The sequence below is a fragment of the Chaetodon auriga genome, chromosome 1 (assembly GCF_051107435.1).
Source record: "Chaetodon auriga isolate fChaAug3 chromosome 1, fChaAug3.hap1, whole genome shotgun sequence".
NCBI classification, from domain to species: Eukaryota; Metazoa; Chordata; class Actinopteri; order Chaetodontiformes; family Chaetodontidae; genus Chaetodon; species Chaetodon auriga.
Window position 1 is genome coordinate 14,912,220 of NC_135074.1, and position 20,840 is coordinate 14,933,059.

Below are 20,840 nucleotides of genomic sequence, written 5' to 3' on the forward strand. Positions count from 1 at the left end.
ACTCATGCTTCCTGGCCTCACTCACATGTTCAGAGAGGGAAGAGCTGTAAAGTCTTAGCCGCACATGAAGCTGCTTTGTCTATTTTAAACCGCACCAGATTGGATTCAGGATATTTTTATATCTCTTGCAGTGTGAGGCAGATTACATGTGCGAAGTAGAGCCAGAGCAGAGTTTTATTTCCTTTTTTTTACCTTTTTATTTTGGATTTTTCTCCATCCAACTGTAGGTGAACGTGTGTGTGTGACAGAGAGCGAGAGAGTGTGTGCGCGTGTGTGTGTTTGAGTGAGTCTGCATGTGTGTGTGAGAGGGAAAGAGGACCAGGATGATTGCGGCCCAGCTACTAGCTTATTACTTCACTGAACTCAAGGATGACCAGGTTAAAAAGGTGAGTGCTTTGTCTGTCTTCTGCCCCCATTTTTGCCTTTATGTTTGTATGAGTGAGAGAGACTGATATAAAGAAATGCACTGCATGGCTGAGAGAGGAGGAGAGCATGTGTTCGTAGAGGTCATTGAGTTTACTTATACTGTCATCTTCATAACTTTGCTGTAAGACTGCAGTTTCAGTATGTCAGGAGATCTTTGATTCACGTCTTAAGGAAGTTAATACAACAGATCATGTTGGGTGAGAAGTGTAAGAAAGTTGCATTCATGTCAAGAACACTATTTGTTTTTATATCAAGTTTTAAATCAGCGTGGCTCAGTGGGACATGACACGCTGCACAGGGGTGTGTTTGTGTTGTAAAACGTGTAAGAAGACATGTCACACGGGTGTGTGAGGAGGAGGAGGAGGAGGAGGAGGGAGGAAGTTAGAGGCAATGATAAAAGGACAGATGAGTAGAGCCAAGGACAGACCTTGACATGAAAGCAAAGATCTTTCAGGGGTCACTGAGTTTCTTTTAAGTTCTCGTTAAAATGATACTCACACTTTCATTTCTCTCAGTAAATCAACACAGTAGAAACAGGATAAAAGTAGCAGTGTATGTGATACATCTGTCTCCATTTCTGTCCCCTCCCAGTGTTCACATGCCTTATGCCTGTTAAAAGCTTATCTCCTGTAGCATTAATGTGTGTTTAAGCAACCAGAATGAGGAAAAGACTACAAGTACAAGTGAGAAAAAAGTCCCAAAAGCTGATTCTTGTAGCGTCTTTGAGTAAGCTTTAAAGCACGTTCAATAAGAACTGTTCATGGTGAAATACACGAGGAGAGACATACGTTGAGTTTTATCAATGCGTGTCTTTCATAACTTCTCAGCTCTGAAGCCCCCACTGTAAGACTTCTGGTATAAAACTCACAGAACCAGTCTTAGCTTCCTGTAGAGCGGTGTGTGTGTGTGTGTGTGTGTGTGTGTGTGTGTGTGTGTGTGTGTGTATGTGTGTTGACAGATCTGAACTTTTCCATTTACTCAAACCCCACCACTTCCCAGAACTTCTTGATTAAATGTGCCTTAAAATAATGTTGCTGAGCAATAATCACCATCCTGTAAACTAAGGTAAAACTGAGTCACAGGAAGTTGAATATTTTCATGTTTATTGCCATATTTCAACATCTGTTTTATGATTCTCATATGGCGCAGGATCCCTTTAAGGTCGCTCCCTGATGATGTCACACGTCATCATCATCACACACTGCAGATTCTGCATTAAAATGCACGTACACGTTTCCTGTACGAATCAAAAAAGTTTACAGCTGTCATGCTTCCTTCCTCCATTTTCTTGTATTTTGTCATAGCCGCTTTCTCAGTACAGTGAAACTAAGCAATCTTTATTCGCTGTGTTCATGATACACAAAGCTGTCATTCCCAGGTGTGCCAGTCAAATCAGAGTTTGTAAAGGTAAAAGACATTTATCAGCAGCCAGGATCGGATGTAAGACAACACGCCTCCCTCTCTCCTTACTCCTGCTCTCTTCCTCTCCCTGCCTCCCTAAAATAGGCCAGCTTTGAACCATGTGACCATAGGTGACAGGAGGAGAAGGCTTACACACACCCACACACTATGCCAGGTGTGTAGCCATTGTTTTCCAAGGAGCAGGGTTTGTCTGGGCCTCAGCGACAACTTCTCTAGTACTGATATTGTGCAACGTACAGCTCAGGGTTTAAGCAACGAGTGAAAAACATACAAATAATCTCATCATTTATGTGTTTCCAGACAAACTGTGTGTCTCTTCACTTGTCAAAGAGCCTCAATCAGCTGAGTGCGTCTCCACTCAATCCACTGCAGTGTCCTTGACTGTACTCTCTGACACACAGTGTGCTGATAGCGGGCATCCAAAGCAGTGTTTCAGCGTATGCGTGTGTGAGTGCAGGAAGGGAAGGTGCAGGAGAGGACAGTTTAGAGGACAGTATTTTTCCACATTGTAAGACTGTGTGTGCTCAACATTGTGCACATGTACATACACAGCAGAGTCAGGTTTCAGTGCTTCCTCAAAATCACCTCGTGGTGACGAGGAGAACACGGCATTGTTGAGAGCAGGAATGCAAACAGAAAGGAGAGGGAGAAGGAGAAAGGGGGGGAGAAAAGGCAGAGAGAGAGAGAGTGTGTGATCTCTTCCTGTAACTTAAACCAAGCCTCAGGCAGTGCTAAAGAAAGTTGTGTGTCAGAGGAGTGTTGAGGGGAAAACATGGCCTTTCCAGGCTCATGTGTGCAGACCACAGAGGCCCCGCATCACCACACCAAGGAATGTCTCTTTGCTCAACACCAGTGGAAAAACTGGAAACTCCTGCTTTGGTCAGGAAAAAAAAGAAAACATGAAAGTTAAATTTCATATGAATTGTGGTGATGAATTACAGCCATTGTGCACAGAATTTTCTCTGCAGCCCACAGCAGAGATAGTCAAGCATCAGATGATGCTCTGCTACAACAAAGTGCTTAGGCATGGTTTCGAGCTGCAGAGTGCTGAGTCATAGTATAGTGATGCTAATTTATTCCCTGCAGCAGGAATTGACTTCAGTCTGGGTTCGGTGGATTTCTCTTGGTTTGATGTGGAGGAATGTGGACAATACCTGCTTTTAATCCTCCTCTTTTATAACCCAGGACCAGGCTGGTCAGGCCGGTGCACATTGTTATTTAAGTAGACAATTCAATTAGCTGATTAGGAACTCATTCTTATTTTAACCGGGTCATTTGAATAACAATCCAAGTTAGTTAGCTGAGTACACATGCACTGTAGGCTATATCAGCTGGTGACCTCGCTGAGAACACAGTCCAGAACACTCATGCTCTTACGCAAGTGAAAACATCATGTATGGTTGTACAGTTGCATTGAATTTGGCCATACAGTTGGTGATACAAGGAGGTGATAGGAGGATCATTAGTTGCAACAGGCAGCAGCAGTGTGTAGCTGTTGGCATGGGCAGAATAGATAAGCAGCTTAAATAGATCATCGTGTTGAAGCGTCAAACCTGAATGGATCTGTTTACATCAGCTGACCACTGAATGATGCACGTGACCTGCACTAAATGCACATATGCTTAATTTCTTCATTCGCCAAGACAAAACGTTTCAAGAAGGTTAAAGATTTATGTGTTTTGTGTCCACAATATGGTACAAGGACTCTAAATCAACAAGCCTTGACACGTGATATGAGCTGCATTTTATGGCTAGCATGTTTGTTGACTCCACTAATTTAGTATTGCACTCCTTAAAGTTGGTCTGACTGAAGATGAGCAATTAAGAAAATGATCAAAATCGATGCACCAGAACCCAAAGCATCTGTTTTTTGTTTTTTGTCCACACATTGCGGCTCCACTGCTGACAGGTCGGTTTCAGATCCAGGTGTGCTGTGTGAGTATTTCGAGTGTAGCCTTGAGCTGCTAGCCTCAAGCAAAGGTGAGGAGCAGGCTTCAGAGGTCTGGTAAACTCACTTCTTTCAGATGCCACACCCCCACATTTTTTCCATTTTCTGACTTGCAGCCTTGGGCCCCAGCTGAAGCTGATACAAGTGTCATCACTTGAGGCCACTTAGGTCCCTGTTCAGCCACAAAAATACCTTGAGAGACAGCTGGATTCATGAGATAACCCCAGGGCTGGTCAGGTTTCAAGTTACGAGCTTGAGGCAAAACCACAGTCGTATCAGATCTTACAGCATCCCACCAGGAACTCCTGGCAGCTGCAGGCAGGCGTGGTTTAGGTGTGACGACAGCGAGAGGAGCGACTGTTCATTCAGGTTAGCATAGATACTGCTGTGTCACCAGTTATATTAGAAGAGGAGAGTATTTCCTCTTGAAAGAAGAGTAATAGAGGGCACTGAAGGCTTTTCTTCATGGAAAACACGTTTTTGCTCTTCTTCCCACTGGCTTCAGCAAGAGTCCCACTTCATCATGTGGTTCGTTGACCTGATTGGTTGAATTTAGCCCGTGATAGACGACAATAGACAATTGGTTATCCAATCACCTGCCAATTTTGAAAGTGCCAGCCCATTTCCAAGGATGTTTTACCCAACGGTTCTGCATCTGGAACATCAGACTATCCACAAAATGTTTTATACTTTTTTTCACATATGCCATTGTACCACACTTGTAAACAGACTTTGATGTGTAAGATCAGTGGAGTTCCCCTTGAACTGGGATGACTCACATTGGCAAATTTCATTAAAAAAGGTCAATTTACTCTCTTAATGATTATTTATATAATCATGAGATATGGTTTACTATTGACAGGCAAATTTTGCCTGAGGAGGATGAGAAATTGCATTATTTTCCTGAATTAGCATTAATTCAGGGTGTGGTTGCCTTCAGTCTTTCAGACGTTCAGACGTCAGACGTTTATGTTGTGTAGAGCGCAGCAGTTGCAGAGAGCTACATGAACTCAACTGCAAGGACCAGTGAACTGCTAACAACACACAGCTGCAGACAGTATTGATTCTCAATGGAATCAGCAGTACTCACAGCCATTTCACACTACAGGGATTCATTTGTTCCATTGTGAGGATCACAAATATCAATAAATCACACTTTAACAGGGTGCAAATTAAAAAGAAGTAGAATGTGTCAATACAAGACCATGCAAAGTTTGTAGAAAAGCCAGGGCTGTCTCATCCTCTCTGGATTTCTACTCATTCAGCCATAAAATACACTGTTACACATGAGATGTTATTGGTGGAAACTGCTGATATTTGTTGCACAGTAGCTCTCGATCAACTCTGCTTTCATTTCCTCAAGTTGAACAGCTGACCTGGATCAAACAGACCACATGCAAAAACACATACAAATGCTCTGCCTGTACATTTCTAACCTGTTTGGTGCCTAAACACAGGGCACATCAGGACAAAGATGTCCCAAAGTACCAAGTTGAGATACTCAGATACTCTGCTTTAAATGGTTTTATCTTTTGTCATATATACCAACAAATCTATAACAGTTTGAAGAACAGTGTTCAGTGATGCTGCTTGTTTAACATGCAGATCTGTGTATTATATAAAATGGCAGTTATTTTGCATGTGAGTAAACATACTTGGCTCAATGTGACGGGTAGAAGGTGCAGCCTTTGTGTGTTAAGACACGCGGTTTGCTCATGTGTGTGTTTATGGTGTAATTCAAATAACAGATGCTGAGGGCAAGCCAGAGCATCATTAGGGTTGGGCGTTGTCGGCCACTGACGTGTCACTGCAGTTAAAACGTCTGTTCAAACCACAGACTAGACCTCAGTGTCAACTACAACTCCAGGTGGTCTATGGGCCTGTTTGTGGTGTGTTCCACCAGGTTAACAGTATGAATGTATTGTTACATTTACTCAGCTGTGGGCTCCTGAATGACAAGAGCATGTGCTAATGAGCTTTCATCCCAAAGGCAGATTCCACATTTAGACAGAATGTGGGGAATGTAACACCTGCAAAGTAGTTAAGAGTTGAACAGCGCTCTTCTCATATATGTGACTCTCCATCCACGTTGACTCACAGCTTGTTTATGCTATACCGCATGGTTGAACATCAGGGACATTTGTAGAGATCCAGAAGACAAATTGTCTAAGAAAGTCCAAAAATGCTGATTGTAACCTTTGTGTGAAAACTGAATTTGTCTTTTAATGTCAGCACACATATTTACCTCTATTATAAAAACCCACGTCTGTGGCCAGCAGATGTAAACGCATTCCTTTTAGTACACTCACACCCAAACTGGTGTTGTCATGAACCAGTTACCAAACACCAGAGCTGTACAGGAAATACAGTCAGTGTGTGACTCCTGAAACAGGAAGTTAGAACATTCCAATCTGATGTCTATTACAATGAACACTAATAGTAAATTATCAAACTGACTTCTCAGTATGTACAAGCATTGTTTGTGTGTGAATATTGATTCATGTGAGCATGTTTGGGTGAACTGGTCTTATCCTGTAAGTTCTTTACACATATCTAACTTTCTGGTAGTCACTGTTATGAAACAGACTGGTGATAATCCTGTTATGGGTCCTTCTGACAAATCCTGTTGCACTTCACTGTCATTTTACACAGCAAGTCATAATAAACACTGGTGGATGAAGTGTTCAGATCCTTTACTTAAGTAAAAGTACTAATAGCACACTGAAATATAATAAGCACTAGAAAAGTCTTGCATTTACTTACAGAAAAATACCCCCTGTTACTCTTATACTATTATAGATTATGTCATTAGATTATTATTACTCATGTATTTGTGAAGCTAGAGACATGAAATGTTTTTGAATGAAAAATATGATTATCAATTAATTTTCTGTAAATTGGTCAATCACTTAATTGACTTGTTCCAGATGTATTTCTATATATTGTACGGAAAAACCTCAGTTTAAGTATTTTAAATATTAACCAAATCTGCAAATATGGATAATGAAGTAAAAAGTACAAAATTTCCCTCTGAAATTGAGTGGAGTAGTAACAAGTGTCACGAAAAGAAAAGATGCAAGTAAAGTACATCAAATTTGTAGTGAAGTACAGTACTTGAGTAAATTGGTTACATCCCATCACTGATAAAGAACATGACACTTAACCAGAGTTACTGTCTGTAATAATCTGCTCTTGCTGTGTCACACTCATGAATAAAGTAGGTCTTGGCGTCATCATACGTTGTGATGCAACAATGGATTTCACCAGGATTGTTTAACATCCTGTTCCTAAAAGGCCGCACAGTTCAGGCTTTTGTGTGCTGCATCTGCAGCAGTTTACACAGCAGGCAGTTTCAACAGGCAACCTGACTGGCCAAGAAGTACGGTCTGTCCAGACCTACTGATAACGGCTTTAAGGCACACCTAGCTGTGCTTTATCTGTGCATGTGGTGCTACTGTTACCAGTATGGTGACCAAACAATGAGTAAATTCAGTCAGTAAGTGATGAGACTCTCATCACAGCCTCATCACTGTCATACCCATAATAAAGGTGCAGGGAACACCCTTCTGTGCAATATTGCCTTGATAACAATGCTGAATAAGTGTCCTGTTGATGCTGTGCTTTTTTATTAGATACTGACTGTAAAATACAGTGCGGAGTGAGTCATTGATTATTTTGCAATAAAAGATAGTAATAAAGATAGTTTGTGGCTCATTAATTTCTTGGTTAAGCAGGGCAGGGAACAATCTAGCCTTATTTCAGTCAGTTCAGGAAGTGGATTATCTCCACGGACGACCACAAACGTTATTGGATTGGGAGTTTTCATATTCGCTGCATCACCATGCTTACAGAAAATAAAGACGATGTCCTTAGCAAGTACAGTAAATCTCAGTTACTATGATTATAAACATGAATTACCCAGTGACAGGGGACAGTGGTGTGTGTGGTGTTGTTGTGAATGCAGATTGATGATCAAATGTAAGTTTAGAGTACTAACAGTCAACACGTGCTTTTTTCCAGATCGATAAGTACTTGTACTCCATGCGTTTCTCTGATGAGACGTTACTGGACATCATGCAGCAGTTTCGGAGGGAGCTGGTCAAAGGACTGGGTCGGGACACGAACCCCACGGCTGCGCTGAAGATGCTGCCAACGTTTGTGCGCTCGATCCCTGATGGCTCAGGTTAGTTCCTCCAACGCTGACTGTCACCATGCTTATAAGCAGCCTTCCCTCGCTTACATTAATGCAACCCAAACTTACTATAATGATACATGCGGTTAAATGCTGTCCTCCCCTCTGTCGCCCTGTCATTGTGTCATTCGCATGCTGTCAAATCCTGCTTTACTGCAGCTGTTCTTCTGCCCTTGTAACTCACGTGAAAGCAAGTCAGAATTTGTTCATATCTTGCACGTGCTGTACTTTGGGAGGTGAATGTCCCTGTCCCTCCATTTAAACGGAAAGACAAATTTTATTACCTTAGCCAGATGAATATAATGGAAGTAAAGCTCTCTCTCTCTCTCTTTAGTCTGAATTATGGGATTATTAAACTGTCTGGTTAGAGATGCAGGAATTGGCCTGTGTTCAGATAACCCAATAAAAGGCTGGTAAAGACAGGTAATATCCATGATGTACACAGATACACCTGAACAGCCATGGGAAATACAAATTACAGTGTTATTGCATGGCTCCACTCTCTTTGTTCCCACAGACCAACAGAGAATTTAAAATAACAGGAAACATTTTATGAACTGCCAACCTAACATGACCAAATAGGTTTCTTTTATTTTTTCTTTCTTTTTTTTTTTTTTTTTTACTGTTTGTGTCTACTTCATTTAGATTCCTTTCAGATAAGTTGTCAGTCAGTGTACACCTCTGACCTGACCTTGTGTTTTCATCTGCACAAAAGGTTGAAAAAGAAAAAAGAAAAAGAACATAATAATGTGAAATGTTACACTGCTGGGTAGGAGGGAACATGTTTCTGACATTATAAGAGCCTTAAGTCAGAATTAATATAATGTGGAATTTCCACATTTCTAATTTACAATCATCACTGCCAACAATTTTACAAAAGCATGTGGATGTTAACTATTTGTGAAGTTGCCGGGCTATCTACTATAAACTATAACTGCTGCAGCGACACCAAGAGCTTTCTCACCTGTGGGACATCTTGTTAATACTTTCACTACACTTTGATTTGATTGTATTCCATCATTGAGGGATAAGTGTAAGGAAACAAGTAACACGAAGGAAACAGACTGTGTGTGCAATGTGTTGGTGCGTACTGTCTGGTTTATCACTTCTTATCAAAGGCCAGTACGCTCTCTGAGTCCTTTTACTAATGAGCTATGATAAGCAAAGAAAACTCAGTTTTTTCTGCAGCTTAGCACTGACAAAACAGAAGTTCTTATTTCTGCCCCAGCGGTTGAAAGTTATGGAAAGTCTTGGCTCTCTATCCTCCTCTGTTAAGCCTGCTCTCTGGTGGTGTTTCTATGGGCCAGGCTTTGAGTGTTGACCAGACATGTAAACTGGCTGAAAAGCAGAAACAATGCTCAACTCATGCCCATTGTGTCTGTAGCTGAGATGGAAATGATTATGTATGTTTTGTTTATTTCCTCCCGTCTTGGCTACTGCAATTGCTCCCAAACTTTGGAACTGTCTCCCACTGGATTTAAGATCAGTTGACCCCTTTTAAAAGCAGCTCAAAACCCATTTGTTTAGACTTGCTTTTGATCAGTATGTGACATCTGCTCTTGAAAGGTTCTGTATAAATAAACTTACTTAGTTATAATAAACCAATGATGTTCCAAACTCACACATAATGAATAAACCACGGTTACTGCTCACTGCCAAGTGGCCATAAATTTACACCAGAATTTCATGGGACTTAACAGTGAGAGTCTGTGATTCTTTTAATCACTGTGTCACAGCACACTGTCTACACACGGGGTCATATTATCTTGTGTGTGTATTCTTAAGGGCTAGGGTCAAGGTTTATGTATACAATAGAGGTTTCTTTTCATTTAAACACACTAGCATCCACTCATGAAGATCATATTCACTAGACAAAGTACAATAACAAAGACACAATGATTACCTTTCAGCCTGTTTCAGTTAGAATAGACAGTCACAGTGGTGTTGGTGCCTCTCTGCTGCTTTTTTCTCTGCTGACAGTTGAATTTAATTACAAAGCTGATAAGCTCTTGCTCAGGTGATATGGCTACTCTAATGCCTCTGGTGGGGTTAGGCAATCATTAACCCATAGCTATACGGGAAGTTCATGCTGCATAAAAGATTAAAGCAAAGTGTACACACCAGCATGCACACATGGAAAAACCACTTGATGCATGAATGTGCAAATACACACAGACTGCAACTGGAGTTGACTGATGGCAGCTTAAGCCCAACGACAACACGTAACTTCTGATAAAAGCGATCTGAAACAGCTTTCCATACATTCCTTCTTCCCCATGTTGCTTGTAGACCACACAGTGTGTGACATTAATTCACTGTGGAGTAATAGTAAGAGCTGTATTCGTTTGCTAAGCTAACGGACAAAAGACGTCCTGATAATACATGTTTTCCTGCCAAGTAATGTCCCAGGCCAGAGCTGTGGTACTTAGATGTGTGTTCTTCAGTAACGTCAACAACACGTTTCTTATGAAGAAATCTAATGCTGAAAACTTGAAACATTTAATGAAGAAAGTCCATCTGCTAGAAATTAAAATGTCAAAGCACAAATGTACGGTTATGCATCTAACTGTAATTGGACATTTCTCCCCTTCTGTCCTTCTCTTCCTGTCTTCCCAATTTCTCTGCCCTGACAGAGAAAGGCGACTTCATTGCATTGGATTTGGGAGGCAGTAACTTCAGGATCCTCCGCGTCAGAGTGAGCCACGAGAAGAAACAGACCGTTCAGATGGAGAGCCAAATCTATGACACGCCGGAGGACATCATTCATGGCAGTGGAACAAGAGTAGGTTTACACGGAAATGCAGGCAGGCACACACACACACACACACGCAGAGTCTCTTCATCTCAACCTGAGACACCTTGTCCCTCCTTCCACCTCTGATCCAGCTGTTCGACCATGTGGCAGAGTGTCTCGGTGACTTCATGGAAAAACATAACATCAAAGACAAGAAACTCCCCGTTGGGTTTACCTTCTCCTTCCCCTGCCAGCAGACCAAACTAGATGAGGTAAGACAAAAGCAAAAACTGATTGATCGACTTATCAGGTTTCTCGATCAAGGCTGGGAATTATCTTTCTTGCTTCTACAGTTTGCCATATAGTCAACTTCTTTGTGACATGCAACACTTTCCGTTTATTACATTTGAGATGTTCAAATGTCACATTCACGTTATGAGCTGTGATGGAGACCTCGCCTTTAAGCATCGTATCGACCTCTTTCCTGTTCTCACTGCCGTCTCTGTGTTTGTCTGTAGGGCTTTCTGTTAACATGGACAAAGCGTTTCAAGGCTGGTGGAGTGGAAGGAATGGACGTTGTCAAGCTGCTCAACAAAGCTATTAAGAAACGAGGAGTGAGTCCGCACTTCTGCTTTGTCGTCTGAAGTTATTATACTTCTTTATCTTAATGTAGAATTCAAACTGGGATGCAGAATGGTGCTTGTGACGGCAAACTATTGCTGTCAAAAAACTCACTCGTGTGTGCTTTCACTTGTTTCAGGACTATGATGCTGACATCATGGCAGTGGTGAATGATACTGTGGGAACGATGATGACCTGTGGATTCGATGACCAGCGCTGTGAAGTCGGCATTATCATCGGTACTGCAACAATGTGCATTTGAACTGTCGATGGATCAATTCTTATAAAAAATCAAGAGTGTGTTTGGCACTGTTGCAAGTGAAAACTGATATAAGACAAAGTATGTGCACATCACAAACTGAGCATCGTCATCTGTTTATCAAGGGCAAGAAATATCTGTAGTCAGTTTAATGGATAAATCCAGTGGAATAAGGAAACGTGTTTCTCTGCCTTTAGGTACTGGCACCAATGCGTGCTACATGGAGGAGCTGCGTAATATTGACCTGGTGGAGGGAGATGAGGGCAGGATGTGTGTGAACACTGAGTGGGGAGCCTTCGGAGACGACGGCAGGCTGGAGGACATCAGGACAGAGTTTGACAGAGAGATAGACCGAGGCTCTATCAACCCCGGCAAGCAGCTGTATGTCACACCAAAACTACTGCAGCCACGTTCATCCCTGACATGATCAATGAGCCACTACAATATAGCTGATTCATCATGCATGTCTTGCTGTTTACACAAGTTCTCACAGAAGCTCTGAACTCTGAATCTCCAGCAGAGAATAGCCAGTGCTCTTTGCTGTCTCTCTGCCTTTGAGGCAAGCAGCATCTGCATCAGCACATTTAAGGCTTCCCCTGAATTGAAAACGAGTAGAACAGGTTCAACTGGTAAAAAATCAATTAGTGGCATTTTTAACGAGTAGAGAACAGCTATCTGTTGGGAAATAGTTTAGTGATGTTCATCCAAAGCTCAGAGAGAAGTTTTGTGCATTTGCTTTACCCACCTCTCACTTTCTCTTTCGCTGCATTGTAGATTTGAGAAGATGGTCAGTGGTATGTACATGGGAGAGCTGGTTCGTCTCATCCTGGTGAAGATGGCCAGAGAGGGCCTGCTGTTCGAGGGGAGGATCACCCCTGAGCTGCTCACTAAGGGGAAGTTTGAGACCAAACACGTCTCAGCCATAGAGAAGTAAGTCACACATTTACAGCCCCATGCATTTACTTAATAATGTAGAAAGTGAACCATGAAACTTGAAATCATATATATGTCTTGTCCATCATAACTTCTCTGTCTTTCATGTTTAGGAGTAAGGAGGGGCTGTCCAAGGCCAGGGAGATTTTAACCAGACTTGGTGTGGAGCCCTCAACTGACGACTGCATCGCTGTGCAGCATGTGCGTATTGTTACAGAAAGAGCACCTGAATCTCTCTGTTCAGAGAGGTCACTTCAATTAGGGATACAATACTCAGTCAAACATAGTACTTTCAAACAAACTAAAGCATATGGGAAGAACAAAATGAAAACAAAAACGTTGCGAACACTATCACATTAATTTACATATGAGATCTGAGGGTTTGCAACAAAAATGAAAAAAATGAAAAAACTGCTTTGTTTATCTCATTCTGCAGTTCATTAGGTTTCTCTCCTCCCCTCGTCCTTTAGGTTTGCACCATTGTGTCTTTCCGCTCTGCCAACCTGATAGCTGCCGTGCTGGCAGGCATCCTACTGAGGCTAAAGGAGAACAAAGGAGTGGCACGCCTGCGAACCACTGTAGGCATCGATGGATCTCTGTACAAGATGCACCCACAGTGAGTGATGATAAGATATGAATGTATGTGTTCGTGTTGATTTTTCAGCTCTTCCATTTGCTTTATCAACTTTTGATATTAGGCGTCTCATTGCTCCTCAAGCTTCCACAAAAATCATTGAGAACTGCTGTCAGGTGCTTGGAGGTGGCTTATGTTGTGCATGTCATTCATCGTTAACACCATACTGTTGAAAGAAGACGAGAAATTAAACTTACATTCTCTAATATCTATTTCAGATATGCCCGTCGTCTTCATAAGACAGTCCGCCGTTTGGTCCCAGACACCGATGTTCGGTTCCTCCTATCAGAGAGTGGAAGTGGGAAAGGAGCAGCCATGGTGACAGCTGTGGCCTACCGACTCGCCGAACATTCACGAGAAATCGCCCAAACGCTATCCGAATTCCGCCTGACAACCGAACAGCTGCTGGAGGTGAGGAAGGAGAGATACTGTTTTCAGACTGGACTGAAGCGACTTGTTCACCATTCGTCACTATTTAAGATATTCTTAATTTCTCCAGGTAAAGAAGCGAATGAGGATAGAGATCCAAAACGGCCTTTCAAAGAGCACCCAGGACACTGCTACTGTCAAAATGCTGCCAACCTTTGTACAAAGCACTCCTGATGGCACAGGTGACGAGCGCACACACAATATGCAACTGCAGATTTAGCATATATATCATATGGAACATGTATCTCCAAAATGCAGAGAAGAATTTGGATTTTCACATTGACATCTTCGGCTTTTCCTTTGGTCCATTGTACAAGGCATATATTTGAGGTGTGTGTGTGTGACATGGTTATGTTTTATATATTCATCCATCTCACTGTCTGCCTTTCTCTCTATTCAGAGCATGGTGACTTCCTGGCTTTGGATTTAGGAGGAACAAACTTCAGAGTTCTGCTGGTCAAGATTCGTTCTGGCAAGAGGAGAACAGTGGAGATGCACAACAAGATCTACGCTATTCCTCTAGAAGTGATGCAGGGCACCGGAGAGGAGGTGAGATCCATTTGACCCATTTATCTGTGTTAAACCAACTGCAGTGATGCAAACAAATCATTTGGACAAAAGCCAGCCTCCTGTTATCTTGGTGGTACTATAAAGGTTATGATATTTAGGTAGAAGGTCAGGGCTGTGACGCTTTTTGGCTCAGAGGTAAGACGATAGGATAGAAGCAGGGAAGAAGGTCCATTGGTTCGATGTAGACAGAAAAGTTGTGAGCATTGAGTGGACCGTCTTTATAACAGAGATCTGAACTTGAGACTAATCCTGTCTCTAAACCTTTGGCCTTTTCATGCTGTGCTGAGGATGAAGGACAAGATATTATTATTTATTGTAATTTCACTTATGTCTCCTCTTCTGAGTGTCTGGCGACGCTTCTATGCAGCAACTTTATCTTTTTTGTTAGTATGTGCAGTAGGTGATAATACACATTTTCCATCATATTACTGTTCAACACTTACATAAGGAAGAAAAATGTCAAGAAAGTCAAGCATGTTTGTCTCGTGGACACCCCTCAGTCTGCAATCTTATAACGTGTTTTCCACAAGATGTGCAGGGCAAAATATCTGCTGTGACATAACAGATAGGGTCCATAATCAGGAATCCATACTTGAACAGTTTAATCTGCACTGAGCAGTGTAACAGCATTTTCCTTACTTATTCAGTGTTGATTTATGCTCTTATTGGTCTACATTAAAAACAATCCAGCAATGTGACTGTGTTATAAAAACTATTCCTCCAGATCATTGTTGTAAATATGAATTAGCCTGCCTGGTTAAGTAAGTGACACTCATGAACAACAGATGTGTACATGAATGTGTAAATGACAAGGCTGCATTCACCGTCATGTAACACTTAATTCTAAAAATAATCACTGCTCAAAATGGAAGTGCAGTTTCACTCATTGTCATATCTTCCTTCTTCTAGTTGTTTGATCACATTGTACAGTGTATCAGCGACTTCCTGGACTACATGGGAATGAAGAACACTCGTCTTCCTCTGGGCTTCACCTTCTCGTTCCCCTGCCGACAGACCAGCCTGGATGCTGTAAGTGCACAACTCGTCCTGTTTCATGAGCACAACAGCAGAATTTTCGGAACCCCCAGAAGACAATGAAATGCTCGCATCCTGTTCAAGATGTGACATTTTTCCATTCTGTGTGCATGTGTGCATGTGTGCGTGTGCACAGGGCATCTTGGTGACATGGACCAAGGGCTTCAAGGCGACAGACTGTGAAGGAGAAGATGTGGTGGGACTGCTGAGGGAGGCTATTAAGAGGAGAGAGGTAGGTTATTAGAGGTTAATGCCATGGGTTACAAACATGGCTCGTATCCAAAACTTTACACTGCAGTGTTACATCAGATAATGTCCTTCCCCTTTAGGAATTTGACCTGGATGTGGTGGCCATAGTGAATGACACAGTGGGAACCATGATGACCTGTGCCTACGAAGAATCCACCTGTGAGGTTGGACTCATCGCTGGTAGGTTTCCTTTTCGTTAACTCTTTTTGATGCACATGCAGTTTTTATGCTCTATCCATCCAGTGTGTCTGTCTGATCGTAGGCACTGGCAGTAACGCATGCTACATGGAGGAGATGAAGAACGTTGAGATGATAGATGGAGATGAGGGACGGATGTGTGTCAACATGGAGTGGGGGGCTTTTGGAGACAACGGATGCCTTGACGACATGAGGACGGAATACGACCGCGCTGTGGACGATTTCTCCCTCAATCCGGGCAAGCAAAGGTTAAAATCCCCTTCACACACACACACACAAACACAAACACACAAACACCAGAAACACCTGTTAGCATATTAACCATTTCTTTCCCAGACTCATATTATAAATGACCTCCGACATGTTCATGCATGTATGTGTCCATTCACATGTATGATTTGTGCTTGCATGTGTTTTGCAGATATGAGAAAATGTGCAGCGGCATGTATCTCGGTGAGATTGTAAGGAACATCCTGATAGATATGACCAAGAGAGGATTCCTGTTCAGAGGACAGATTTCTGAAACACTGAAGACCAGAGGCATCTTCGAAACAAAGTTCCTGTCACAGATAGAGAGGTAAAAAAAAAAAAAAAAAAAAAAAAAATCAGCATCTGCAACACATTATCTTTGCTTATACCTTTGCTGGGCTACTGAGGCTCTTCTTAAAATTGTACTTGAGTCTTTGGTTGAGTTATTTCCCCTCTGGTAAATGCTCAGCCTTTCTCTTTTTGTCTTTCTCCAGTGACAGATTGGCTTTGCTGCAGGTGAGATCCATCCTGCAACACTTGGGGCTGGACAGCACCTGTGATGACAGTATCATAGTCAAAGAGGTAAGGTATAGAGAATACATATGTGTGCATGGAACAGAGCATTATGTTAAAATCTGTTTTTCAAGTTTGTACCCAGTCAAAACATTGAAGCATGATTATGTTTAGTAGCTAAAAAAAAGCCTCACACTCAACCCTTGCTAATACATTCAGGGTGAATGGAGTGAGTCCATCCAACGAAAACTATTGCAGGATAATACAACAGTCCTGCAATAAATCCTACTTTCAGTGTTCAGTGTTTGTTGAAACTGCTTCAGAGGGGTGTTGATTCAACTGTACATAGCCTTATCCAGACAAGCGTTTCTATCATTTTGTCCATCCCATTTAATCCATTCAGGCTAGGCTCAATAGCAGAAACTCTTGTCATACAATACAGTTAGTGTGGACACTATGAAAGAGTCTGAGCCCCACAATACATTGTTATCCTGCTGGTCTTGGGAAAGAGGCAGGCCTATGTGACGATACAAAAGTCACCAGAAACAGACATGTCAAGTTCTATTTATTTTCAACATTTGTGCAGTGATATAATATTTTCTGGCCCTGCAAACTTTGGAAAGTACAGTCTCTGAAGTGTTGCAATAATGATAACGGTTTTGATTGTCACACAGGTGTGTGGAGTGGTGTCACGCCGTGCAGCTCAGCTGTGTGGGGCAGGAATGGCGGCCGTGGTCGATAAGATCAGAGAGAACCGAGGACTGGACCATCTGAACATCACTGTAGGGGTGGACGGGACGCTCTACAAACTACATCCACAGTGAGTTGAACTCATCAGTAACAAAACTCTTCGCTGTCCACTGCAGTGCCTAATAAACAAACATGAGATGTAACATATGGAAACCAGGGCATTCTGCCATGTCGCTGACTGATTTATGTTCCAGTACGGCTCATGATAATTTTCTTTCTCAGCTGTCTCATGATAGATTTAATTGTACGATATTGATGTAAATCCTCCTAAAGCACTTGGTAGAAAGTCACCACAGCTTATGACTGGTCATGTTCTGCCTGCTCATCTAAATCAAAGAGAAACTGCAGTGTGGCAGGAAGGCAGCTGGCAGTGTGTTCTCCAAGCAGTCATATATTGTTGTATATTCCCAAGTGATGAGAATATGGGTATGAATTTACACCCAAACTGTACCGTTCTTGTTTGCATGTTTACATTTGCAAGATGGCGAAGGCTAAATGCAACAGGTTCTGCTCTGAGCTCCTAATCATGGCATTGGTCCTACACATCAAAAACAATGACTGTTCAGAAACTTATGGTCCATTAAGTGTCAAATAATCATTACACTAACAGTGACTTGATTGTTTTATTGTCACTGAGTCAAATGGCTTCATTGCCTATAGAGTAAAGTGTCATGCATCACTGCCAGCAAGTCAGGTTGAGTCATGCTTCGTTGGAACTAAGTGCATGATGTTTTGACAGTGACTCAATACAAGAGAGATATATTGAGGTGAAATGAAATGTCTCACTCCACCTTCACCTTTTATCGTAGCACGTCATTGACAAATTGCATAATTCTGTCCTATCAACATGACTGGCAATATTGTTCATGCTAAACTGTTACTAGCTTTGTGGCACGTGCACAAGTTTTCGTTTAACTTGTTAAACATGTAACCGCTGATCTTACTCACTGTGGTTGTAGAGTCAAATCCATTCACTCTTTAACAGTATGTCAAATCTCTTGTCTCTGTCTAGCTTCTCCAAGATCATGCACCAGACAGTAAAAGAACTGGCTCCTCAGTGTAAAGTCAACTTCCTGCTGTCAGAGGACGGCAGTGGGAAAGGAGCGGCGCTGATCACGGCCGTGGGCTGCCGGCTGAGACAGGAGATGAACAATAAATAGAAAATATCTCTTCTGCCTCAATGTTACAGTATCTCCCCACTTCTCCAGGTCCCCCTCTCTCCTCCCCTCTGTTCTTTCCCCTTGTCTCTTTCCCTCTTGATTCAAACCAATCCAGTCAATGTATCTCACTCCAGTAGCTGCTTTAGTTCGTCTACATGGCCAAGAGAGAGGAGGTAGCTTTCTCTGCTGTGTTATGTAGCGTCAGAGAGAGTCAGGCACTATGTTGTAGTTAGATTACGTCTGATTAACCATTGTAACAATACCCAGACTCTTAAGGGTATTTCAACTTTGTGATTCCTGAGGTTACACGTATCATAGAGATAAAACATGCACATGCAACAGAAAAGAGACCACATGCTCCTGAAACGCTCCCATGAGCTGTTTATCATCGCCATCTGGAGGACTCCTCTGGTAACTGCAGTCTGTTACTACATACCAAGTGCAACAGTTGCAGGACAGTTTCCAAATACTGCTGCAAATATATTTATTCTTGCAACAAAGTCAGTAGATGCAGAGACATAAAAGCACTGTTTCAGGCCAAAGTGACCAAGGTGTGTCTGTCGTCTGCTGTAGGCTACTGACCGTACAACGAGGCATACAGTGGATATGAGCTGATATATAAATGTGTGATGAGATGAAAGGGAATATTTTAGCTTTAAAGTTTTTAATGTTTCACCCAGATATAATAATGCAATATGTTATACAAACATTGTTGCTATTTATTTTATTTTTATATCAGGAGATGTTGAAAAATGTTACTGTTGCAATAAGTGGGCACACAGAGGAAGCCATTGTCAGAGTCCCCTCAGACGGTATCTGTGGTTCAGGATTCAATGAACCATGTGACAGAAGAGGGACTTCTGCACGATGCTTGATCTGCAGGAAAAGCCACGCCACATGCTTGCTGAATGTGTCGATTTGGTCTAATTTATGACAACAATCATATTTTACTCTAATGTACTCTACTGTAAAATATGTCCAAAGAGCACTTGTATTTTACTAAGTAGAAATCCTGTTGTTGGTTCTAATCACAGCTGTCATTGTCTTAAGAAGCGCTGGCAACAGCCATGAAACAGGAATGTGGTGCTAACATGGATGCCAGTGGAACAACAATGGCCAAACTGTGTATACGATAAATATATTACAGTAGCTGAAACTTCAAGGCTAATTTAAACATGTTGGGAAATAAAGCTTGTCCTTACACTCACTCACTTTACTGCATATGCTCCTAAAAGCTCAGGAGGGCGTGTAAGTGAACTGCTGAATGGCTCATTCAAGTAACACAGTTCATGCAATCATAAATGTTTATTTTTCTCTTCACTAAAAACATATGAATGCCATTGATGATACTCGTGGGAAAACTGGTACATTTGCTATCATTTTGTGAGACATATTTTCACTGTGGAGGCTGGCCTTTGTTTTTTCAAATCCTGCACTATCAAAAGACAAAAGGTTTTTAAAATCAGGGTCAGTTTGCAGTGGTTGTCCAAGGATGGATCTTTGGGATGCTACAGTTCATTTACTGCCATCTTTGTTAAACACCGTTCAAACCCTGGCCTCTGGGGACAGATTAGCACAAACCCAACCTGAAGCTAAACTGCCAGAATAAAGAGGGTCAGCCTCATCAGCAGGTTGTAAGCTACCCTGATTTTAGATTTTCCCAAAGTAGTCAGTCTGAAGGCCTGCTCCACATTGCACAGACACATTAATCTCTGCTTCTGTTCACAAAACCCAGACTGTATCTGTCCAAACACTGTCAATCAATCTGTCACTAAATAAAGACAAACCTGTGTCAGTCTGATGGTGTAGTTGATTTTGCACTCATGTATGTATTCTGTTCAGTGGTGTTGTTGGTGTGTTCAGAGCTCAATGTTCAAGAAGAAGACAAGCTCAGGCCCCCATGTCTGTCAGCATCAGACCTTCTGATGTATCCTTTAGCAATACACTTAGTCTGCACTTGTTCCAAGGCTACATACTGTACTTCAGCACCAAACCTCTGTAACATATTACAGTGTCTAGTAGTGGTGATCTCGGGATGCCTGAGGGGCAGTGGCAAAAAACAAATAAATGAAAGCTGCATTCAGTGCAGCACCAGCACACAGAAAGTCGTGATCATTGCATTCATGTTACTCACAAATCACAAATTCTGAATATGAATTGTGAAAAAATATGCGTCTCAGCTACATGTTATTTTGTTGTTACTGTTTTTGAAATCTCAGTTTTTGGTTTTGTTTCCACTGTAGGTTGCTACTGTTTGCAGTTCCATGTGTAAAGTTGGTTCACTTGTGCAGGGATACAATCCCAAAGAGTTTCAGGTCAGTAAACAGGTGAATGGAATCACCAATCACTGTGAGTTCACCTCGAATGGAAGCACATAGAGTTTGCAGGTGAGCCTGACCATCAATCACTGTGAGTTCACCCAAAATGGAAATGCATTAACGTCAAAGGAAATCAGAAGCTATACTTCAAAACTCTTTCCAGTTTCGTCTGAAGCCTGTCAATCACGACATTTCAAATA

The 20,840-nt window shown here is 41.9% G+C and overlaps 1 protein-coding gene across 1 annotated transcript; it reads left to right on the plus strand.

The window, feature by feature from the left end:
• On the plus strand, positions 1-20,120 carry LOC143317976 (hexokinase-1). Its single transcript, XM_076725815.1, has 21 exons — positions 1-386; positions 7,817-7,979; positions 10,622-10,770; positions 10,875-10,994; positions 11,241-11,336; positions 11,483-11,582; positions 11,800-11,983; positions 12,377-12,532; positions 12,649-12,736; positions 13,006-13,151; positions 13,388-13,580; positions 13,669-13,780; positions 13,999-14,147; positions 15,078-15,197; positions 15,340-15,435; positions 15,533-15,632; positions 15,715-15,898; positions 16,072-16,227; positions 16,394-16,481; positions 17,087-17,232; positions 18,175-20,120. Exons 1-21 carry the CDS (start codon positions 324-326, stop codon positions 18,320-18,322), a joined length of 2,757 nt encoding a protein of 918 aa, XP_076581930.1. The 5' UTR covers positions 1-323; the 3' UTR covers positions 18,323-20,120.
• Positions 20,121-20,840: the final 720 nt, after the last annotated feature.